The sequence below is a fragment of the Hyperoodon ampullatus genome (assembly GCF_949752795.1).
Source record: "Hyperoodon ampullatus genome assembly, chromosome: 1".
NCBI classification, from domain to species: Eukaryota; Metazoa; Chordata; class Mammalia; order Artiodactyla; family Ziphiidae; genus Hyperoodon; species Hyperoodon ampullatus.
In genome coordinates, this window is record NC_136914.1 from 36,000,357 (window position 1) to 36,022,792 (window position 22,436).

A 22,436-nucleotide genomic window follows, 5' to 3' on the forward strand; every position below is an offset into this window, starting at 1 on the left:
TCCAGCTATGGATCCTGGAATTTTTTTTTTCTTTCTTTTTTTAAACCTTAAGGAATTTTGCCTTCTAGCACTATGTAAAACTGATGTAAAGCTGGTATCTGGGTGCACATATAAGTCTTTGAGGACTGGATATGCAAATTAGAATGTTTATACAATGGATGTAACTCAACCACAGACTTTACCTTAACAGATAAGCGCTAAAATAAATTCACTTCAAACATTTCACTTTGCACTACAAATCTGAATTTGAGGAACTGGTGTTAATTTAGAATTTCAGTGATAGAATGTGTGCTCTGATTCTCCTCATTCAAACACCACGCTGCCATTTGTCAAAGGAGCAGAAAAAGGAATTTGTCCTTTGTTTAAAAAGATAAAGTATGTTGTTTACTTGAAAAAGCCATAGTTGAATAACGTTCTATATTATATTTGTGACTCTCTCAAATGAGATGTCATCACACCTCCACTCTTCTTTTGTAGGTGGTAAATAAAATATATTAGAACAGAAATTTAGTTTCACAGTTTCTTATAATTTATAGGGGACAAATCTTTAAAAATTAATTATTCACCTCCAAACATTTTGACCTCTTGTTTTCATTTTTTTATGGTTTGGATCTCAGGAAAAACTAACTGGGGCAGAGGAAGTATTAACCAAAGAAATTTTTTTTCTTTACAGTGTCTTTAAAGAAGTCAGAGTTCCCCAAAGCCCCCAAAAAATCAAAGACAGCTCAAAACCTTCCTGAAACTCTCATGATATAAATAAATGTCCTCTGCCTCAATTGGGTTGTGGGTTGTATAGGTGTATCCATTTTTCAGGTGTATACATTTTTCAAAACAGAGCAAACTATCCTCTTCCCATCTCTATATTTTACTGTATGTAAATCATGGCTCAATAAAAAGATTTTTTTTTAACTTTCTGCGAATCACATTTCAGTATCTGTCATCAGTAATCCACTTCAGACCTGAGTTTCTTGTGGGTCAACGAGATCCTAAAGCCAGAAAGCAGCTTGTACTGCTGAACAAAGGCCACTGACACCCCGGCCCCTAAACCTCCAGAAACTTCCACCTCAAATCTTTCTTCACACTGGAATTACCTCAGATATGAACTTCCACTCACCTCGACTGACTGAGAAGGCATTTTCAGCTTAGTGAGCTTGGCTTTGGCAGGCACTTTTAAGTCTGTTTTTTCAAAACTCTGTTGCCGGTAGTCCTCCGGCAGTGGTTTCAGTTCAGGAGACTCACTAGGAGCCTGATCTTGACCATCCATGGGCCGGACATAAGCTGTGGGCTTCTGCTGCATTGCAAGGCTTTTTGAGGGGAGGGGGGGTGGGGGGAAAGTCTGAGAAGGTGGCTGGGGAGGGGCTACCCCAAGGCTGGCAACTGCTACTGAACTGTCTTGAAGGGTCTCTTTGTCATGGACCTTTACCGGTAGGTCCTTGGGAGACTTGGCCGGACAGTAGCCTTTATTGTTACCGTTACTGCTGTGAACCTTGTTGCTTCCTTGCGTCCTGGGAAGAGTCTGCTGGTTGGAATGTACAGGTGACAAAGGGGGGACTGGGGAAGGCAAAGAGAACAAAGGAGAAAGCTCCCTCTCTGGAGCTGAGTCTGTCATTGAAGCACAGTGGTTTCCATCAGCCCTGCGGTCACCCTTTTTGTGATGACTAGAGCTGTACCCCTCCTGACCAAGGCGGTCTTGGGTCATGTGCTGGCTGTCCGGTGGGCCATAGCTTTTGACATGGAGACTTGGCATTGGTTCCATTCTTGGCTGCGCCATCTTTGGGTTGTGGCTAATGGTACCAATAGGAAGTGGTCCAGAGGCAGGAGTATTAATAGGCTGGTGGTGGACACTAGTGTGGAAGGAGTGAGATGGAATGCTGCTCCCCTTCTCAGGAAATGAGGGGTATCTTGGCTTTCCCAACCTATTTTCAGAAGCATCCAAGCGTTGAGGGTGGGACTTGGTACTAAGGAACTCCTTCACCTCTTCATAGTTGCCCAGCATGTTCTGTATTCGACTGGATAGCTCATCACCTTTTTCTGTCTAAAAAAAGAAGAGACAGCAGAGTTAGATACTGAGGGGGAAAAAGAGGGTGAGGAAAACCATTGTTTAGTAAACCATGTTACATAATGCCATTAGAAAAGAAACACCTCAATTTAATGTGTAACACAGAATTTAACATGCAATTTTGACTCAATTCCCCTGCTGAGAAGCCTGCCATGGACAAATATTACTAAATACAGGAGACGAACATTACAAAAGAAAACCACAAACTTTGGTAATTTTGACTTACCGAGGTTCAGAAGATTTTCATATTTTGTTTTCAAAAACGATCTCTAGGATAAGTTGTCTTATTTTCACAAGTGTGACCCTTGTTCAAACTCACTTTCATCATGAAGTCAAATATGGTGATAAATCAGACTTTCTCATATTCAAGAAATTACCTTGTAGGACTTCCCTGGTGGTGCTGTGGTTAAGAATCCACCTGCCAATGCAGGGGACACGGGTTCCAGCCATGGTCCGGGAAGATCCCACATGCTGCGGAAGCAACTAAGCCCGTGCGCTACAACTACTGAGCCTGCGCTCTAGAGCCCGCACGCCACAACTACTGAGCCCGCGTGCTGCAACTACCGAAGCCTGCACGCCTAGAGCCCATGCTCTGCAACAAGACAAGCCATGCAATGAGAAGCCCGCACACCGCAACGAAGAGTAGCCCCCGCTTGCCCCAGCTAGAGAAAGCTCGCGCGGCAACAAAGACCCAATGTAGCCAAAAATAAATAAATATATTAAAAAAAGAAAGAAAGAAAGAAATTACCTTGTAGGGCTCTCCAAAAAGGGGAATCTTTTCAGAAAATGACTCCTTCTCTTGGTGAGCTTCCTGGTTGCGTCTTTCCTTCTCTCTAATTCGAAGCAGGTTTCTTTCTTCATTGTACAAGCTGCTTCAGATGCCACAAAAGAACAAAAACAAAGTTTATCAGTATCCAAGCTTTGCTGTGCATACGTACACATGTGAGGGAGGCAAGGAGAGCTCAAGAAGCCTCGACGACAAGGGAGCTGGTTTAAAGAAAGCCCAAGTCCCTCATCCCACTCCTAGATTAAGGCCTCAGTCAGCTGGCCGCGACCCTCCAGCTTCGGGTCCTGCTTCTGGAAAACTAAGCGTTCACTCTGGGCTACTGGCTTCATGGCTCAGGACTGACTCCAAATGGAAGAGTCTTTTATAGTCAGTGGTGGGACTGAGACAAGATTAATGATATTTTTACTTTCGCCTTGCAAAATACAGGGTAGAGGTGGACGCTTTTCATCTGAAGGAGTCAGCAGGATGTGAACTTTAAAAAGGCTGTTTTCCTGGATCAGTATTTTATATTTTGGAAGATTAAAATCCAAAGGCTTATTTCATAATTAAAAGATTACCAGGCACCCAAAACAGCATTTACTTTATTCTCAGCCTACTCTACTGGAAGAGTCTTGGCATGTAAACCTGAAAAGATAACTTTTATTTATCATTTCAAATGTCAAGGATGGGAAAATCCAATTTTAGATGTCAGCTCTACCTACTGAGAAACTATAATCTGATCGCACTACTTAAACCACATAAAAATGTATCCTAAATCATCAGCCCCGGCACCAAAGGGGTTAAAAATGCAACTACTGGCAAACAAATCGCGAGGCTGGAAACCGGAAAGAGTGCAGTTTTAGCGTGCAAACCAAAAGTGGGCTTGCCTTAGGTCAGCAACTCGGGCCACGCCCTCCCAACCCTGACATGGGATATGTAAGAATAATGAAAATAAGAACTATTAAGACTTTTGTCCTCATAGACTTGCTTTAGAGTATCTACTGAATCTTTCCCCCCAACATTATGTGAATAAATCGGAAAATATTCAACTGTTTCTCCAAGGCTCTACATACCTTAGAAATTCTAGCCCTGATGTCAGACACCCTCCCCCACCCCTTTCCCGGCACCTAGGCCCTCTCAGAACTTCTCTGACTTCCTCTGACAAGAGCCTACTTACTGGTCTTCCTGCCTCCACATCTTGTCCCTCTAATTTAGCCTTCTCAAGGAGAGAAATCCAATCTAAGGCTCTGGTTCTCATGTCACCATCCGTATTTTAAAATAACCAGCGTTCAGTGGCTCTTTGCTACTGCAGAATAAACTCTCAACCCTTGCTTTGGCATTAAAATTCCCCCATAATCTAGCACAGACCTACCCTAGAAATTACCTTGCTGTCTCCCTGCAGGCCTACCATATGCATTCTACCTAACAGTCATGTCCATTCCCCAAACACACCCGGTAAAGGGCAGCCTCTTGTTCTAATCCACCCCCACCCCAGAACCCCCTTTTACTGAAAGATAAGCATTCTTCCAGGACCAGTTTACCTACAAAACTCCCTCAAACCACCTCTGTATTTCAGTCACGCCAGACCACTCCCTGCTCCTCGGTGATATCCTGGACTTCGATGCTTTCACTCTAATCACACGAATTTCCTCTCCGTCTCTCTCAACCACATACTCCTATCCCCAATTTTCAGCTACCAGCAGAAGATCGGGAGTGATTCCAATTTCACCCACTCTAAAGGCTTTCTCAAATCCACCTGACTTAATATACTGATTGGTTCCCTCCCCTTCTCCCCTTTCACCTTGAATGTCAAGCCCATCATAATAGAACCTCTCATATTTTTCTGCCTCCTGGTGCTAAAGCGTGGTACTTTGCATAGAAGCTAAACAGTAAATGTTTTTAAATTTAAAAACAGCCACTATGCTTACAGTATATCACCTGTAATTTTTAAATTTAACTCTGAAAGACACGGCATGCAAAAACAGTTTTTAAAAAATTATGATCATCTAAAAAATGAGTGTCTGCTATTTCCATAGCCCTTCAATCTACAGGTTGTGGGAAGCGGGGGTGGGGGGGCCGCGGGTGCAGGAGGCTAAGCTACCCTGTTGAATTCACTGGGATGTAGTAAAGAATTATCTGCTTAGATCACCGTAGCAAAAACTTTTCCTAGATGATGGGTATCTTGATATCAGATTTTAAGAGAACAGCAAAGTGAACATTTATGTTAGTCAACATACTAAAAACACTGAGGAAAAACTAAAACAGAAACTGGCTTATGAAGTCTTCTTTAAGAAGTCTGAATCTCACACATTTCAGACAGACTTATTTCTGGTTGACAGCAGCAAAATGGACCTGTTGATCACTCAAGAATTCCTTTCAATTGTTTTATGATTTTGGTAATCCTTTTTTTTTTGTTTAATTTATTTATTTTTGGCTGCGTTGGGTCTTCGTTCTGTGCACGGGCTTTCTCTAGTTGTGGCGAGTGGGGGCTACTCTTCATTGCAGTGCACAGGCTTCTCACTGCACTGGCTTCTCTTGTGGAGCACGGGCTCTAGGCACGTGGGCTTCAGTAGTTGTGGCTCGCAAGCTCAGTAGGTGTCGCTCGCAGGCTCTAGAGCGCAGGCTCAGTAGTTGTGGCGCACGGGCTTATTTGCTCCACGGCATGTCTGATCTTCATGGACCAGGGCTCGAACATGTGTCCCCTGCACTGGTAGGTGGATTCTTAATCACTGCGCCACCAGGGAAGCCCCAATTTTGGTAATTCTTGTTGGCTCAAAACACACACACAGGGGCTTCCCTGGTGGCGCAGTGGTTGAGAGTCCACCTGCCGATGCAGGGGAAACGGGTTCGTGCCCCGGTCCGGGAAGATCCCACATGCCGCGGAGCGGCTGGGCCCGTGAGCCATGGCCGCTGAGCCTGTGCTCTGCAACGGGAGAGGCCACAACAGTGAGAGGCCTGTGTACTGCAAAAAACAAAAACAAAAAACACACACACACACAATGTACGTAACATTAACATCCAACCATGGGAACCAAAAAAGAGGGTTGATCAGGAAATAATTTTTTTCCTTCAAACTTGCTTCACAGCCACTTTGTTCACAGGGAGGGGTAGGGCATGCAACTGTCCTCTAAGCAACTTGAACTCCCAAGCTTCTCTCTTCCAAACCTACCTGGTACAGACAGCCCACGCAGGGTGCACAAAGAAGGGGAAGCTACTTTGCAAGGGTGTCTGCTCTGCTAGTCTCACCACAAAGGGAGTTCTCCCTTGTCTGTTTCTGCTGGTTATGTCAGTGGAGTTTCTATAGCTTGACTGCTTGTTGAATGTTCCCGGCCTATGGCTCTGCTTTAAGAGGCAGGGCTCTGCCCACTTCTGAGTAATCGCTACCTTTGCCTCAGAAAGGGCACCCCAAATGGCAAAATTCTCAGTCCCAGACTGAAAAGCGAGCGTGTGTAACAGTAGCACCTCAACTATCAGGCTGCTCGGGGTCCTTGCTTAATTTTCCTGTCAACTGCACATACATTTAAGAAAAGCTACAGTGGTTTTAAAATTACTAAAGTATTTCTAAATCGATCAGCTCGGCTTTATCTCAACATCAGTTAGGCTTTAGCACACTTCTAGATTTTTATTCCAAAATAATCAAAGCTGCTACAAAAATAATGAGAAGAACCCAATTTTACAAAATTCCAAACACTGGCTTACTGCTTTGGGATTCAAAAATTGAGGCACAGGCCTCCTACCGGGCAGGAATTCTACTAAATTAAGGATTCTGCTTAATTAAAGGTCTGATTTCATTAGTTTAAAAAAAAAAAAGTTTTATTAAAAGCCACTCCCAGATTTCACTGGCAGACATACGTAATATTATACCAATTCTGAGATGAGCTTTGAGTGTATTTTTTTTCTTATTCACCATCACCCTTCAACTGAGAAACCCAAAAATAGTGAGGTGAGGAAAAGATATCACAAGTGTCACTGGTAGGATGAGTTTTATGAGGCCTAAACTTGGTGAGAGAAACTCACTCTCACCCACACTGTCTGCTGGGCAACTCCTTCTTGGGTCTCACTCACCAAGGCCCCTGGGCAGGGCAGAAGGCGGCAGAAGAAACAGGAAGGGACCAGTCCAAGCCCCAGGATGATGACATAGGATAAGCTGTGAGCCCTCACTCTTCTAGGCTGTCTACCTTCTCCTTGCAACTAACAGGGTTTTGCCAGTCATACTGGGCAGCTTTCTGGTTTATTTGGTTTTTACTTATTATTAAGTTTACAATGGCTTAAGGAACGGTTTGTTACAAGTATCAGGCAAATTTTTTCATGAGCATTTTTTCTTGGTTCCATTTTGAAATCAGGGGAAGTTTACATTTTAAAAACATTAACACAATTAGTAGCATGGGTAAACCATTGTTCAGCCTCTTACACACCACTGTTGTTTTCAAACCAAGGTGCGAGCAAGGAGAGGGTGGATGGAAGAATTTTAAATGAGGGGACTTTAGGAAGCAGTAAATGTCCTACGTGATTCGTAAACTCTGTAATTACCTTTGAGTAATTACAAGTTGACAACCACTTCTCTTAATTGAAGGTGGCAGTTTTTCCTCTGGTATGAAGGGGAAAAAAAGCATTCCTGCTCTCACAGGAGAACCTCACCCCAACATCAGGCTTGTCAGACTTTGTCACTGTTCACAGAGAGTGAGTTACAGTTGACCCTCCATGTCTGGAGATGTGGAACTCACAGACTTGGAAGGACCATACTAGGCCATTTCATGAGGGACTTGAACATCCCCGGGTTTTGATGTCAGCAGCAGTCCTGGAACCAGTCCCCTGCAGGTACCAAGGGACGACTGTACAAGTTCTCCTTCACTGATTTCTACACGGCTCTTTGCATTAGATAAGAGGTGCTCAAACTTCAGTGAGCATCGAAGCACCTGGAGGACTTGTTCAAACACAGATCACAGAGACCTGCCCCCAGGGTTTCTGATTCAATCTGATGTGGCACCTGATATTTGCACGTTAAACAAGTTTCTAGGTGGTTCTGAAGAGTACAAGAAAGCACAGTCTTTGGGGGCTGTATGGATCGCTTTAGGTTTACCAAGAAACAATAGCAATTATGAGGGCACCAGAGTCAAGGACGGCCCCCACTTAGCACCTGCGAATCAGTGGGCACAGCTTTAGGCCAATCACATCAGCCTCCTATTTAATATTCACAACTACTCTGTGAGAGGGAGATGATTAATCCCGTTTCCCAGGTGAAAAAAAATAAGGCTCAGTGATTAACTTGCTATTAAGTGGGAGACCTGAAAATTCAAGTGCAAGCCGCCTGACACCAAAGCTTCCGTTCTGAGTCACAGTTCAGTGGCTAGTAAAGCTTTCAGGCTATATTAAATAGAACAAACAAAGAAGGCATGCTAAAATGTGCTAATTTACAATCAACTCATAATTGCTTATAATCCCTTAGTCTCAAAGAGGTACACATCGACAATTCAGGTATTATCCCTGCCCGCGGAGCATCTCAGAGTCATAAAACACATGTTCCCTTAAATGTATCCATACAGGTCTGTCCCTGCCGGACCCAACAGAGGGCCCTCTTAACTGGGGGTGGGGTGGGGCGGGGGGGTGGGAGGGGCATATGACAGCATGAAGTTGCTCTTCAAATTATAAAAACTGTGCCACAATTCTTATGTTAGAGCCTTTTTTAAGTTTACAGATTTAAGGTCACTGACCCCAAAATAACCTCTGGATTCACAAGTCATCTCTAATGTGCTAAGGGGCTCTTCACCTTAATTTCTTTCAAGAACAGGCTATAAATAAACTTGCACTAAAGTAGCCATTATATGCCCGATACTGGGCTCCACTCCCATTAACTTCTGGCTGGCTGACCTAGGCCATGTTCCTAGGGCCTCAGTGCCAGCTTTCTGGTCAGCCCAGGAGTCCCCACCTGAGGGAGGGGAGGGGTGGACAAGTCACATGGTGATGTGAAGCAGCTGGCTGCATTCAAAAACAGGTCCACGTGCTGACGTGTCCCCCCCGCCAGCAGACCACCCAGCAGACATCCATGAGTTCCACCAAAAGTGTGCAAAAATATTTTTAGATAGGGAATAACTTTACTTCGCGGTAGGCAGGTTCTTGCTTTTGGATCATATACTACTGTCCACCATCTGCAAGTTTCAACACCGATGCCTCGGAAAGATTTCTGCAAAACACATCAAACTACCTCCTCTACCACATTTTTTTTTTTTTAAATTAAGTGAACTACAAAGACCGATGGGGGAAACCACAGGCTTCAATTTCCAGTGCCTGGTGAGAGAGAGCGGTGACATATGAGACTCACAAGCCATTACTAAGGTGGGCTGCGCCACAGATGTTTTCACTGACAGAATTCCACCACTCTCCATCCGCATCACGGGAGCCTGAACAAAGCTTAGAAAGCTAAAACCTGCCAGGGTGCGCTCGCTTTCAGAGAGGTGGTGAAACTCCTGAGGAATTCAGAGCTGCCCAGTCAGCCCCTGAATGCAGTCGTCTGCTCAACCCCATGCTGGGGCCTGTCAGGGCACATGTACTCCCACTTTTCAAATGCTTCTCCTTGGGGGTATGGGCCCATGCATTAGAGCATTGAGATAAAATGAAGAAATCACAGCTCTGTAAGGATTAGTGAGAGTGACCCGCCTTTTTCTCTTTCCCCTGCACCAGAAAAGGAAAGAGCCTATGTGGAAGGAGGGGAAGGAAGGCCCACGTTGGGCTTGGGATGCGGGGTGGGGTGGGGGGGCGTGCTGGCTCTGCTATCATCTGGCTGTAAGCACCTTCCCCAGGCTGAGCCCAAGGGCCCTGCTGCTAATCTAGGTTAGTCATGCAGGATCCCCGAATGCCACCAGGCGCTTCCATGGCAACTCAGCCCACAGGGCAGGCTGTGCACAGCTGACTACCCATTTATCACCCTTGACTGGTCCCTTTGCACAGACCTTCCTCTGATGGATGTGACCGACTCAAGTTTAAAAGTTAAATTCGCTCTCGGAGGATAGAGTGCAATTTCTCCTGTGTATTCATTTTCATGGACATGGAAGAGGCATTTGGCGGGAAGGACAGGATAAATCCTGAAATCGACAGGGTGCATTAATTCTCGAAAAGAACGAGTCTTTTCACTGTTTTAGCAGCACTATGCCATTCTGGTTTGAACGTACAAAGGATAGAGCAAAACATAAAACTCATAAGTCTGTTCACAAAAGGTAGGCAACTCAGGATTAGAGAGTGGAGACATACATCACAAAGTGACAGAGGCAAAAGGACAGCAGGCTTGGGTGATTACTCGTCGCGCAAGTGACTTTTTTAGTTTGGAAGCCACCCCTGTTGACTTTCCTCTCACTGTTGTGGCCTCTCCCATTGCGGAGCACAGCGGAGCACAGGCTCCGGACGCACAGGCTCAGCGGCCATGGCTTACGGGCCCAGCTGCTCCGCGGCATGTGGGATCTTCCCGGACCGGGGCCCGAACCCGTGTCCCCTGCATCGGCAGCCGGACTCTCAACCACTGCGCCACCAGGGAAGCCCCTGTTGACTTTTTAAGTCCATCTTCTGGCCTTTGTTTCCATGTCCTCTACTCCTACAATCCGGGGATCAGAGAACATTTTGCACGTTGGCTTTATGAAAAAATGTCCAACTTTTTTTTGTCATTAAACCGTATCACTCATAAATGCATTTTAAAATGAGAAATCAAAGTGGCTCCACGTTTGAAGGCAGAAAAAATGTTGCTTCAAAGAATGGAAAATGTTTTCGTCTCCCGCTCTGTGCACGTGAAAGAATTCACAACCGGCTTTCTCATGATAAAAATCACTCAGCTAAGTCTTTCACGGATATCACCTTCATTACCTGCCCCACCACTTAACACACACAATAAATATAAAGAAAACATCACTTAATCCTAAAACAAATCTGGTATGATATAAAAAATAAACACCAGCCAAAGCGAAATGACAAAATAGCAGTATGTCACAGGTGTTTTCCTGGAGGAGCTCCTAAAGGATCATCTCTAACAGCTCTCTCTGCTACTCACTTCTGCTTGCCACAGAATGCTCAGCCTCATTAAAATACCAGAAGAGTTGTGACTCCATTTTGCAAAATTCAATCAACCTTTAAGATACTTCATATACCTTAAAGGCATACTATGAGTTTTAAATTGAAACAGCCTCTACCTGGGCAAGCTTGGAGGGAAAGAAGTGAGTCACTTCACTTTTAACGAGAGACATGCTAATTTACTTTTCAAAATGAATCTGCCAGGTCCTCTGCAGGCATATTAATGTGGAGCAAAGGTCTGAAAGGATATACTTTTCAAAAATCTATCAAGAAGGAGCACCAGATCAGGGTGGAGGGAGTAGGTGGTAGTCTGGTGGTTTAGGGAGTTTCTTGTTTTAAAATTCTGTTTTAATGTGCTTTTCACAAGGAAGTATTCATTCATTATTTGTGTAGTTAACTGTTCTAATTAAAACCAAAAGAAATAGCCTCATATCCATATAACAGTATCAAGATCAGGGGTAAAGAAATACTGGGGTGTTGCTCATTTTGGCATTAGAACCTCTGAAAATTGATTTTGGACCCTGAACTCAGTCTTAGATCGTTGCTAAATAATAATTATAGACCCACCTTCATAAAGCTGCATTAAAGACTATGTTCCATACACCATGATCAAGTGGGGTTTATTCCAGGAATGCAAGGATTCTTCAATATACGCAAATCAATCAACGTGATACACCATATTAACAAATTGAAGGAGAAAAACCATATGATCATCTCAATAGATGCAGAGAAAGCTTTTGACAAAATTCAACACCCATTTATGATAAAAACCCTGCAGAAAGTAGGCATAGAGGGAACTTTCCTCAACATAATAAAGGCCATATATGACAAACCCACAGCCAGCATCGTCCTCAATGGTGAAAAACTGAAACTATTTCCACTAAGATCAGGAACAAGACAAGGTTGCCCACTCTCACCACTCTTATTCAACATAGTTTTGGAAGTTTTAGCCACAGCAATCAGAGAAGAAAAGGAAATAAAAGGAATCCAAATCGGAAAAGAAGAAGTAAAGCTGTCACTGTTTGCAGATGACATGATACTATACATAGAGGATCCTAAAGATGCTACCAGAAAACTACTAGAGCTAATCAATGAATTTGGTAAAGTTGCAGGATACAAAATTAATGCACAGAAATCTCTGGCATTCCTATATACTAATGATGAAAAATCTGAAAGTGAAATCAAGGAAACACTCCCATTTACCATTGCAACAAAAAGAATAAAATATCTAGGAATAAACCTACCTAAGGAGACAAAAGACCTGTATGCAGAAAATTATAAGACACTGATGAAAGAAATTAAAGATGATACAAATAGATGGAGAGATGTACCATGTTCTTGGATTGGAAGAATCAACATTGTGAAAATGACTCTACTACCCAAAGCAATCTACAGATTCAATGCAATCCCTATCAAACTACCACTGGCATTTTTCACAGAACTAGAGCAAAAAATTTCACAATTTGTATGGAAACACAAAAGACCCCGAATAGCCAAAGCAATCTTGAGAACGAAAAACGGAGCTGGAGGAATCAGGCTCCCTGACTTCAGACTATACTACAAAGCTACAGTAATCAAGACAGTATGGTACTGGCACAAAAACAGAAAGATAGATCAATGGAACAGGATAGAAAGCCCAGAGATAAACCCACGGACATATGGTCACCTTATCTTTGATAAAGGAGGCAGGAATGTACAGTGGAGAAAGGACAGTCTCTTCAATAAGTGGTGCTGGGAAAACTGGACAGGGACATGTAAAAGTATGAGATTAGATCACTCCCTAACACCATACACAAAAATAAGCTCAAAATGGATTAAAGACCTAAATGTAAGGCCAGACACTATCAAACTCTTAGAGGAAAACATAGGCAGAACACTCTATGACATAAATCACAGCAAGATCCTTTTTGACCCACCTCCTAAAGAAATGGAAATAAAGACAAAAATAAACACATGGGACCTAATGAAACTTAAAAGCTTTTGCACAGCAAAGGAAACCATAAGCAAGACCAAAAGACAACCCTCAGAATGGGAGAAAATATTTGCAAATGAAGCAACTGACAAAGGATTCATCTCCAAAATTTATAAGCAGCTCATGCAGCTCAATAACAAAAAAACAAACAACCCAATCCAAAAATGGGCAGAAGACCTAAATAGGCATTTCTCCACAGAAGATATACAGACTGCCAACAAACACATGAAAGGATGCTCAACATCTTTACTCATTAGAGAAATGCAAATCAAAACTACAATGAGATATCATCTCACACCAGTCAGAATGGCCATCATCAAAAAATCTAGAAACAATAAATGCTGGAGAGGGTGTGGAAAAAAGGGAACACTCTTGCACTGCTGGTGGGAATGTGAATTGGTACAGCCACTATGGAGAACGGTATGGAGGTTCCTTAAAAAACTACAAATAGAACTACCATATGACCCAGCAATCCCACTACTGGGCATATACCCTGAGAAAACCATAATTCAAAAAGAGTCATGTACCAAAATGTTCATAGCAGCCCTATTTACAATAGCCCGGAGATGGAAACAACCTAAGTGTCCATCATCGGATGAATGGGTAAAGAAGATGTGGCACATATATACAATGGAATATTACTCAGCCATAAAAAGAAATGAAATTGAGCTATTTGTAATGAGGTGGATGGACCTAGAGTCTGTCATACAGAGTGAAGTAAGTCAGAAAGAGAAAGACAAATACTGTATGCTGACACATATATATGGAATTTAAGAAAAAAATGTCATGAAGAACATAGGGGTAAGATAGGAATAAAGACACAGACCTACTAGAGAATGGACTTGAGGATATGGGGAGGGGGAAGGGTAAGCTGTGACAAAGTGAAAGAGCGGCATGGACATATATACCCTACCAAACGTAAGGTAGATAGCTAGTGGGAAGCAGCCGCATAGCACAGGGAGATCAGCTCGGTACTTTGTGACCGCCTGGAGGGGTGGGATAGGGAGGGTGGGAGGGAGACGCAAAAGGGAGGGGATATGGGAACATATGTATATGTATAACTGATTAAATTTGTTAAAAAAATCAAAAAAAAAAAAAAAGACTATGTTCCAAAGTTCAAACACCAGCAGCTACTATTTTTTAATTGGAGTAGTCTCACTATAACCCATTTTGTTCTTCTTAATAAATCACATAGGGAATTCCCTGGCAGTCCAGTGGTTAGGGTTCCCCGCTTTCACTGCTGATAGCCTGGGTTCAATCCCTGGTCGGGGAACTAAGATCCATCCCTCAAGCCTCGTGGCGAGGCCAAAAAATAAAAAAACAAAAATAATTTTTCTAATCATATAAATATATTTTGAGGGGCATTTTTTGCCCTATAGATGGAAAAGCAAAAGAACTTGTCTTCTCACTACTTGGTCTTAGAGGGAGCATGGGGGAAAGGGTGTGGGTGGGGATACACAGCCCCAACAAAAGTGGGATTAGGGGGAAGGAGACAAATGAGCTAATGCATTCCCATGTGCAGTACCCCAAGTCCCATACCTTCCAAACACATTTTAAAAAACAGAAAACGAGGGGCTTCCCTGATGGCGCAGTGGTTGAGAGTCCGCCTGCCAATGCAGGGGACACGGGTTCGTGCCCTAGTCCGGGAAGATCCCACATGCCGCGGAGCAGCTGGGCCCGTGAGCCATGGCCGCTGAGCCTGTGCGTCCGGAGCCTGTGCTCCGCAACGGGAGAGGCCACAACAGTGAGAGGTCCGCGTACCGCAAAAAAAAAAAACAAAAACAAAACAAAAAAAAAACCCCAGAAAACTAGTACTGACGGAGGAAGGCCATCACGCCAATGACAATTACACAAACCACACCAGGGAGAAGAAATCACTCCCACTCTCAAAGATTTTGACGATGCACATAGCTGGCAGTTAATAAAGTATTTGTTTTTAATGTTACTTGAAATGAGAACGTCTTATTGTTACTGACAAATTCCAGAAAACTTAGTCTCTGAGAAGGGTTCCCTAAAATGCTGACAGTACTCACCTGCAGTTAATTGAAAGGACAAAGAAGTTACTCACCACAGAGGAAACAGGATCACTAGAGATAAATCTGCCCCCTGACTAGTTATTTACAACTCCCCCTTTAGTTATAAAGACCCCTGATGATCACAGCCACCTCGCCTCTGACGGCCTGCTGGTTGGCAGTGCCCATTTGGCACCCATCAGAAACACGGGTAGGAGCTGTTGGCTCTTCCTGCAAGTCTGGTCTGTACTAGGATCAACCAGAGCTCTGGCCTCATTCCCAGGCCATTCTTCTTGCACACTCAACTGACCATGAAGGACCACATCACATACCTATAAAATAATGAGGCTGGTGAAAGTCTGTATCATTACAGGCACAAATTAAAAGAATGCTGCGGTCACAAACTAGGAAAGAATGTAGACAAGCAAGCTTAAAGTTTTGTTTGCTTGTTTTAATGCTCGCCTCATTTAATTCATACTCAACTTTTAAAAAATGTTTGGGGCATTAAATCAATTAAGCATCCAAAATTCAAATGAAGTGTTGTGTGGACTTCCTCACTTCTCCTCATCCTGGGCTATTTGCTCCACAAAGCTGCCTCTTTCTAAAAATCATGAATCTGATCTTGTTATTCACCCATTTGATAAGGCTTCCTGCTGCCTACAGGATTAAAGCTGAGGGGTAGGTGTGCCAAGCAACCCTTCACCACCTGGCTTCCACTTACCCCTCAACCCTCCTGGACACAAACCCTTTTCCGCCCACTCCCTCACCTCTCAACCCTCTGAACACAAGGAACTGGGAGAAAGCACAGCCCTCCTCTCTCTGCTAGTTCCCTGATGAACTCCTAAATTGACTTTCAAAGCAGTCCAAAACATCACTGCCTCTGGCCTCGACCTCCACTCTCACCTTCCATCTCCTGTTGTGAATGATTTCTTTCTCTGGAATACCTCTGTTCTTGCCAATCTGCCCACGTTTACATTTACAAAAACAAGATGAACTGTATACGTGCCTACAGATTTCCCTGGTTAGACTGTGAGCTCCTTAAGGACAAGGACTATTCCTGAGAGCTTAGCAAATAGTGATGCTTATTTAATACACGTCTTTGACTAAAACGATTATATTCCTGCATTACTCAATTGCAAACAATCCAGAACTCTGCAGAATTCTGCCAGTCTTATTTATTATTTGATGACAAAATATGATTCACTGTCTGATACCTAAAACCGATTTTACCGGACTGTTGTACCCATCAAATGACTCAAACCTAGAAGGAAGCTGACATCATTCTTTCCTAGGTCAGCCATGAAAGCTGCCTCAGCTAACGCCGCATGTTTATCAGTTAAAGTTACAGGTTTTATTCTTCAATTAGTCATAAAAGCATACTACACCAAAGGAAAAAAAAAGTTTGAGTAACATTTATAGCAAATACACATTTAATTTTAAATCAACAAGATTCAGAACAATATTAATAAGCTGTCTCTAGGAGTAAAACTTCAGCAACAAAACTCCCACAATGAAAAATCTCTCTGTGCAGCTGTAAATGCATCGTGGGAAAAACAAAGAAAATACAAGATCTAGAGAAATAATTTTAAAATGCAAATCAGATTATGTGGCTCCTTGCACTGCTGAAAGCCCCCTCTATAGGTTGCCCTTAGCATTCAAGACTAAAATCCAGAAGCCTGGCCTGGAAGGCTCCGTCCCCACTTCCTTTCAACTGCTACCTCCCAGATCTATTCCCCTCCCCATGCCCTTCCTCAACTACTAGCCACACTGGCCTTTCCATGCCTGGAATAGGTCGAGCTGTGCGTTGCTGATCCCTGTCTGGATGCTGGGTCCTAGAGCTGAGGACCATGTTGTCACTAATATCTCTGGTAATTACCAGCTCCTCATCCAGGTCCCACACCTAAATGGCTACCCTCCCTCCCCAGCAGGAGGTCTCTAGCACTTCACCCTGCTTTGTCTGTTTTTATCAGTAAAATCGTCTTGTCTGTTCATTTATCTGTTTAACTATGTCTGGCGCTGCCCCCCACCTCCATGAAGCATGTGCAGAAGGTCAGTCACCTTTTCTCGCCTGTGCCTCACTATGTACCCAGCTCTATCCCATTAAGCTAAATGAATATTGGCTGAATGGATGGAATTCTGCATACAGATGCAAAGACAGTAGTGGTTTCTTTCTTTTTTTTTTTTTTTTTTAAAGAAAATCATACAACTTGAAGTTAACAGAAGCATTTTCAAAAGACAGTCGTTATTTAAAAACTAGGCAGTTATGGACAGAATCCTCTAAATGACTAATACATCAAAATTTCAAGTACCATATAGAAAGCAAGAGAAAAACAAATCATTTCCAAATTCATCTTGTGTCTCATGAGACTGCTAAAATGTCCCTAAAGGGATTTAAAAAAGCAACTCTTCTCTCAAATTATTTGCGAGCAAGTTTTTTGTTGTTTTTGTTTGTTTTTTGTTCTTTTAAAGAAGAGACTAATTCTACAGTCATAAGAGATCAAACATACTAAGTGGATATTTTTTGTCACTTAACAGCTTTAGCACCAGATAATTCCCAACACACACCAAATTAAACAAATTACATTCTATAGAACAGCTTGGAAAACTGTACAGGATTTACCATTCCAAAGGAAGAGTCCCTCCCAATGACTGAACTTCTAACACACATTCCAGAAAACCAATTGCACCACATACGATAAGAAGAACTGTTTGAAACTGGGCCAAAGTACCAAATACAGCTTCAGCCAGAACAAATGCTCAGCCTTTAGACTTGCTAACCAACAGCAAAAAGCAACAGGAAAAGGCTTACACTTGGAAAATGAAAGGAAAAGCAATGTCTGTGTATTGATAAGAACAGTGGGGAACAATGGGATAATAAGGAAACCGGCAAGATGCAATTTATTGCTCTAAAGAAGAAAATATTAAGAAACACTTATTCTTTCAATGGGTACACAGAGATCCAATACAGTTTTCGGTTACTGAACAAACCCCCCAAAATTGTAGGTCTCTTCCTCCATCCATTTAAGGAAGCTCGTTCCATAAAAGGAGAGGGTATCTAAAAACTAAATTTAACGATTCTCCACTCCCCAATCAACACACGACTGTTAGTAGTAGAAATCACTGCCAATTATATTTTAAACCTAGTTAAACAGACTGCTGTGGACACACATATGAAGAGAGAAACTTTCTAAGACTGAAAAAGTTTCCAGGCTCTAACAATCACATGGAATAAAGCCACATGAATATTTAATCTTACTTCCATATTACACAAAACAGACGATGAAAATGTAATGTAAGAAAATGTCCTGTAAGTGTTTTTACAGAACCATCGGCACTTTTTTTTCCCTTTACCTCTTGACTTACAGTTCTCTCTTCTTTTGGTTAACTGCACATGCCACACTTGTTTTCACAGAAAGAAAGCTTAATGTCATAAAAACTAGAGGCAGTCTCATTATCTATTCCATTTCATTCCACAGACATTTCAAGTAGGAAGAACAGGGAGATTATTATAGGAGAAGAAAGCTGGAAACATGTATTGGTATTTTATATGGCAACAAGCAACAATGTCATGTTTCTAAATATTCTCATTTTCATCCTAACCCCAGCTCACCTCCTACCACCCACTATAATTGGCATCGCCTTAATGCTAAACAGTAAGTCATTGTTTTTCTGGAGAAGTCTCCCTTCATTTTGACCTCTGCTAAGCAGTGTTATGAGCCTTCCAAAGCTTGTCAGGATTCTCTCGGCTGGATTTTGGCCCAGCCAGGAACATTTATATGCAGACTAGATCATCTTTTCCCCATCACTGCCAACAGGCAGCTCACTTGCATAAAACAAAGGGTACTTATCAAACTTAATAAAGCATCCCTCCACCTTCTTCAATGCTAGTAAATGAGAATCTGAGAGCTCAATTATTTAAAAAAGAAAAGAAGTCCACTTCAGGATTTTGAGAGATTATGTCCTTTACAATGCTTAAACATTTTCATTTTTAACTCTCTCTTTGAAAAGCTGAGGCTAATATATTCATTGTAAGGAAATGATAAGCAAACATTCAAAATTACCAATACACTGATAACATATTAAACAAGGCCTCTGATTATAAAATATTTCCTCCAAACAAAATTGCATTTAAAATATTATTTATGTCACTTAAAGTTATTTAAGAGCATGAATGCACTTATCTATCTATGGTTTTCGGTAGCCAGACTCAAGATCTTAATCCTCACAGAATGGTAACAGAAGACCTATTTGTTTCCAGTAAATATTGATTTTTATGTGCTAGACCTAGGGACAAAAGAACTAAGGAGGCCACAATCTAGCGGGAGAAATACAAAAGCAGGGAACCACGAAGAGTGATTGTACAGGTTGGTTACAAGCGCTAAAGAATAGGGGAGAAAAACACCAAGTCTAAATGGAGGGGCCTTAGATGATGTAATTAAGAGCAGTGACATCTGAGCTTGAAGGATGAGAAGTCTGGAAGGGGAGATGGGACCCCCATATCCCCGCTGAGAAAGGGATCACTGGCCATGGGGTGTTTGCACACATCTCACCTCGTTCCCCAACGCCAAATTTCTCATAGGAAGGGTCCAAAGCACTCTGGGTTATTTGTGGGGATGACAGCTTTTTGCAGTCATCCTCTCCGCTGGGCTGGCCTAGGCCTCAATGATCTTTCTTGTGGCAACAATCCCCTCATACAGCCTGTGGGCTTTCCTCGGCCTGAAACAATGATCTCAAATAGGGTGCACCCCAAAAACTGTCAATTTTAGGCAATGAACAGAGTGGGGATGTCCAAGTTTAGAATGCAAATGGACTTAACTGTGGCCACAGATGATCACAAAAGCAAAACTGATCACTCCTCCTACACCCTCTTTCCTCCTCGTCGCCCCAAAGAGCGCAGTCCTAGCACCCACAAGGTACCAGCCCCCGTTACAAAGCCTTGCTGCACAGAGTCTGGCCTGACTTCTTAATTCAAATGATTTTACACTCTTTTCAAGACCTCCAATGTATCATTCTGTTTACTGAGCCAACAGTCACAATCCCAGGACTGAAAAAGTTCAGTAGTAAATTTAAAAGAAACATTTAGGGCTTCCGTGGTGGCACAGTGGTTAAGAATCCACCTGCTAATGCAGAGGACACGGGTTCGAGCCCTGGTCCGGGAGGATCCCACATGCCGCGGAGCAACTAAGCCCGTGAGCCACAACTACTGAGCCTGCGCGTCTGGAGCCTGTGCTCCGCAACAAGGGAGGCCGCGACAGTGAGAGGCCGGCGTAGCGCGATGATGAGTGGCCCCCGCTCGCCGCAACTAGAGAAATCCCTCGCACAGAAACGAAGACCCAACACAGCCAAAAATCAATAAATAAACAAACAAACAAAAAAAAGTGCACGGATTGGACTTAAAAAAAAGAAACATTTAATTGAACATCCCTACCCCAAACTGTTCCTTAGTTTCCTGACATGATTAGCCCAGAAATTTCAGAGTGGCGAGTAAAATGAAAGGAGAACAAGGCTACCAGTGGCAAAGGGGTGTGGGGGGGTTTTTTTTTTACCGGTCCTATTTGACATAACATTAACCAATGCTTTAATCCCAACTTATAAACGTACAGTGAACAAAGTTAGCAGAAACCAAAAAAATGGACTAGACTAGGGGTTGGCAAACTATGGCCTGTGGGCCAAATCTGGCCCAGCTGCCTGTTTTTGTAAACATTTACTGGAACGCTGCCCACTGGTGTACATACTGTCTATAGCTGCCGCAGTCCTGGAACAGCAAAGGTGAGGGAGGAGCTGCAAAGTTGAGTAGTGGCAGCAAAGAATGCATGAGCAGTAAAGCCTAGAATGTTTGCCATCTGCCCCTTTACAGACAAGGTTTGTCAACCCCTGAATTATTAAACAAGAAAAACAAAGGATGAATTTTAAAGTTCATTTTGGAGTGTTTCATTTAAAGGATTACTTCTGAAATAATTTCTTCTGGAATATACAAGTCTTTCAGTTAACACCAAATGTCTCTCTCACCAGCTTACTTGCCTTGAGGGGAAAGATGGAAAATCTCCACTTTTATCTCTGAATTATCTAATTTTAGTGCCTTACTCCCTTATTCCAAAAGGTTAGCATAATGTAGTGTGTGGTGAGAAGCGTCCCAAGGGGGCAGCCTGCAGATTCCAGTGCTGCTCATTCTACGATGTTACCCGCTATCTCCAGGGCTCAGCGTCCCCATCTCCAATACCTTGCCTGGACTAACAGTCAACAGCCTCAAAAGGGTGGCAAAACAGAATGTGTTGGTGGAAGTTCGGGAGCTGTAGGAGGCATAAAAACCATGCCAGTCACTGGTTCCAGCTGCATCTTCAATGGAATAATGGCCTTCACACTACAATTCTTTAATTTTAGGAGGAAATAAATGGAAAAGGACAGGATGTGAGAGAGATGGCAGAGCAGAAGAAAACATTAGGAGAAGCTCTGGGATTAAAAACTCCCAAGGCACAGTGAGTCCAGCCAACTTCCCTGAGCTATCTACTCCAGCAGGCGGGTGTGGTTTTTGGAAAATATGAAGAATTAAGCCAGTGGCTGCTATTAAAGGTCAGAACTTACTGTTCCTCAAATGTCCTGGTTCTTTAGAAGTCTGGTGGGAGACTGCACGACTAGATTTGAGTACCTTTATTTAAACAAAAGGACATCTGTTAGGTTGACAGCCTTGATGAAATTAAACTGAGATCTTCAAATGAAGGTAGAGTGAACATCTTGTTTGATGTCTTATTCCTTTGAATTTAAAACCTCTTAGGGGATCTCCCACTATTTAAGGCTGCTATACCCACTCTGCCCTCAGGCGGATGTTGCTTCCCATACAACTCTGGGCCAATCATAGATTCAACTATTCCCTTACAATGAAATAGCTGAAAAACGACGGGAACATTCACATTAGACTTTACCAAAATCTGGAGGATAACAGAACAGAAATAAGCAGGTAACATGCAACCAGATCATTTGATTGACAAATTACAACTTGTCTCACTTCAGCTTGGGGTCCCTGGTTATCTGCAGATCCGCTGCCAGGGAAGATATGCCATCATCCCAAGACTTCTCTCATCCTGCCCAAGAGGGAGGCTCTGAGAGACCGGGGCCCACCCATGAAGGATGAGGGACATCAACTAAGTCCACCTCTTTCAGGAGAGCCCCTGCCTCGATACCGGTGACTTCCACAGCGTAACCCTGGAAGAACACAACCCAATCATCCTAGCATCCCTCTAACATATGCATTTTTTTGTTTGTTTTTTGGCCGCACTGCACAGCTCACAGGATCTCAGTTCCCCGAACAAGGATTGAACCCGGGCCCTTGGCAGGGAAAGCATGGACCACTGGACCACCATGAAATTCCCAAACACACTCTTAAAGTAGCAGGGGGTAGTTTAGTTACACTCTTTCACAGGCATTTTACTGTTACCCAAAAATAGGGATGTCTAAAAGAATGGACAGGGTCTTTACTCCTCACAAGGTGTCTTCACTTGGGAGAAGGGCTAATGCCACACAAAAAAGTTTTTTTTAATAATTTTGGAGTCAGACTAAATGTTCAAAGCACTCTGTAAA

At 42.9% G+C, this 22,436-nt stretch overlaps 1 protein-coding gene across 1 annotated transcript in view; it reads right to left on the reverse strand.

The window, feature by feature from the left end:
• Positions 1–22,436, reverse strand: part of AFF1 (ALF transcription elongation factor 1) — a 218,310-nt gene that overhangs the window by 87,189 nt on the left and 108,685 nt on the right. Inside the window, exons 3-4 of the mRNA XM_079708903.1 lie at positions 2,808–2,931; positions 1,115–2,035 (exon numbers count right to left, since the gene is read on the reverse strand). Of these exons, the coding sequence (XP_079565029.1) occupies positions 1,115–2,035; positions 2,808–2,931 (1,045 nt within the window). The remainder of the gene's footprint in view (positions 1–1,114; positions 2,036–2,807; positions 2,932–22,436) is intronic.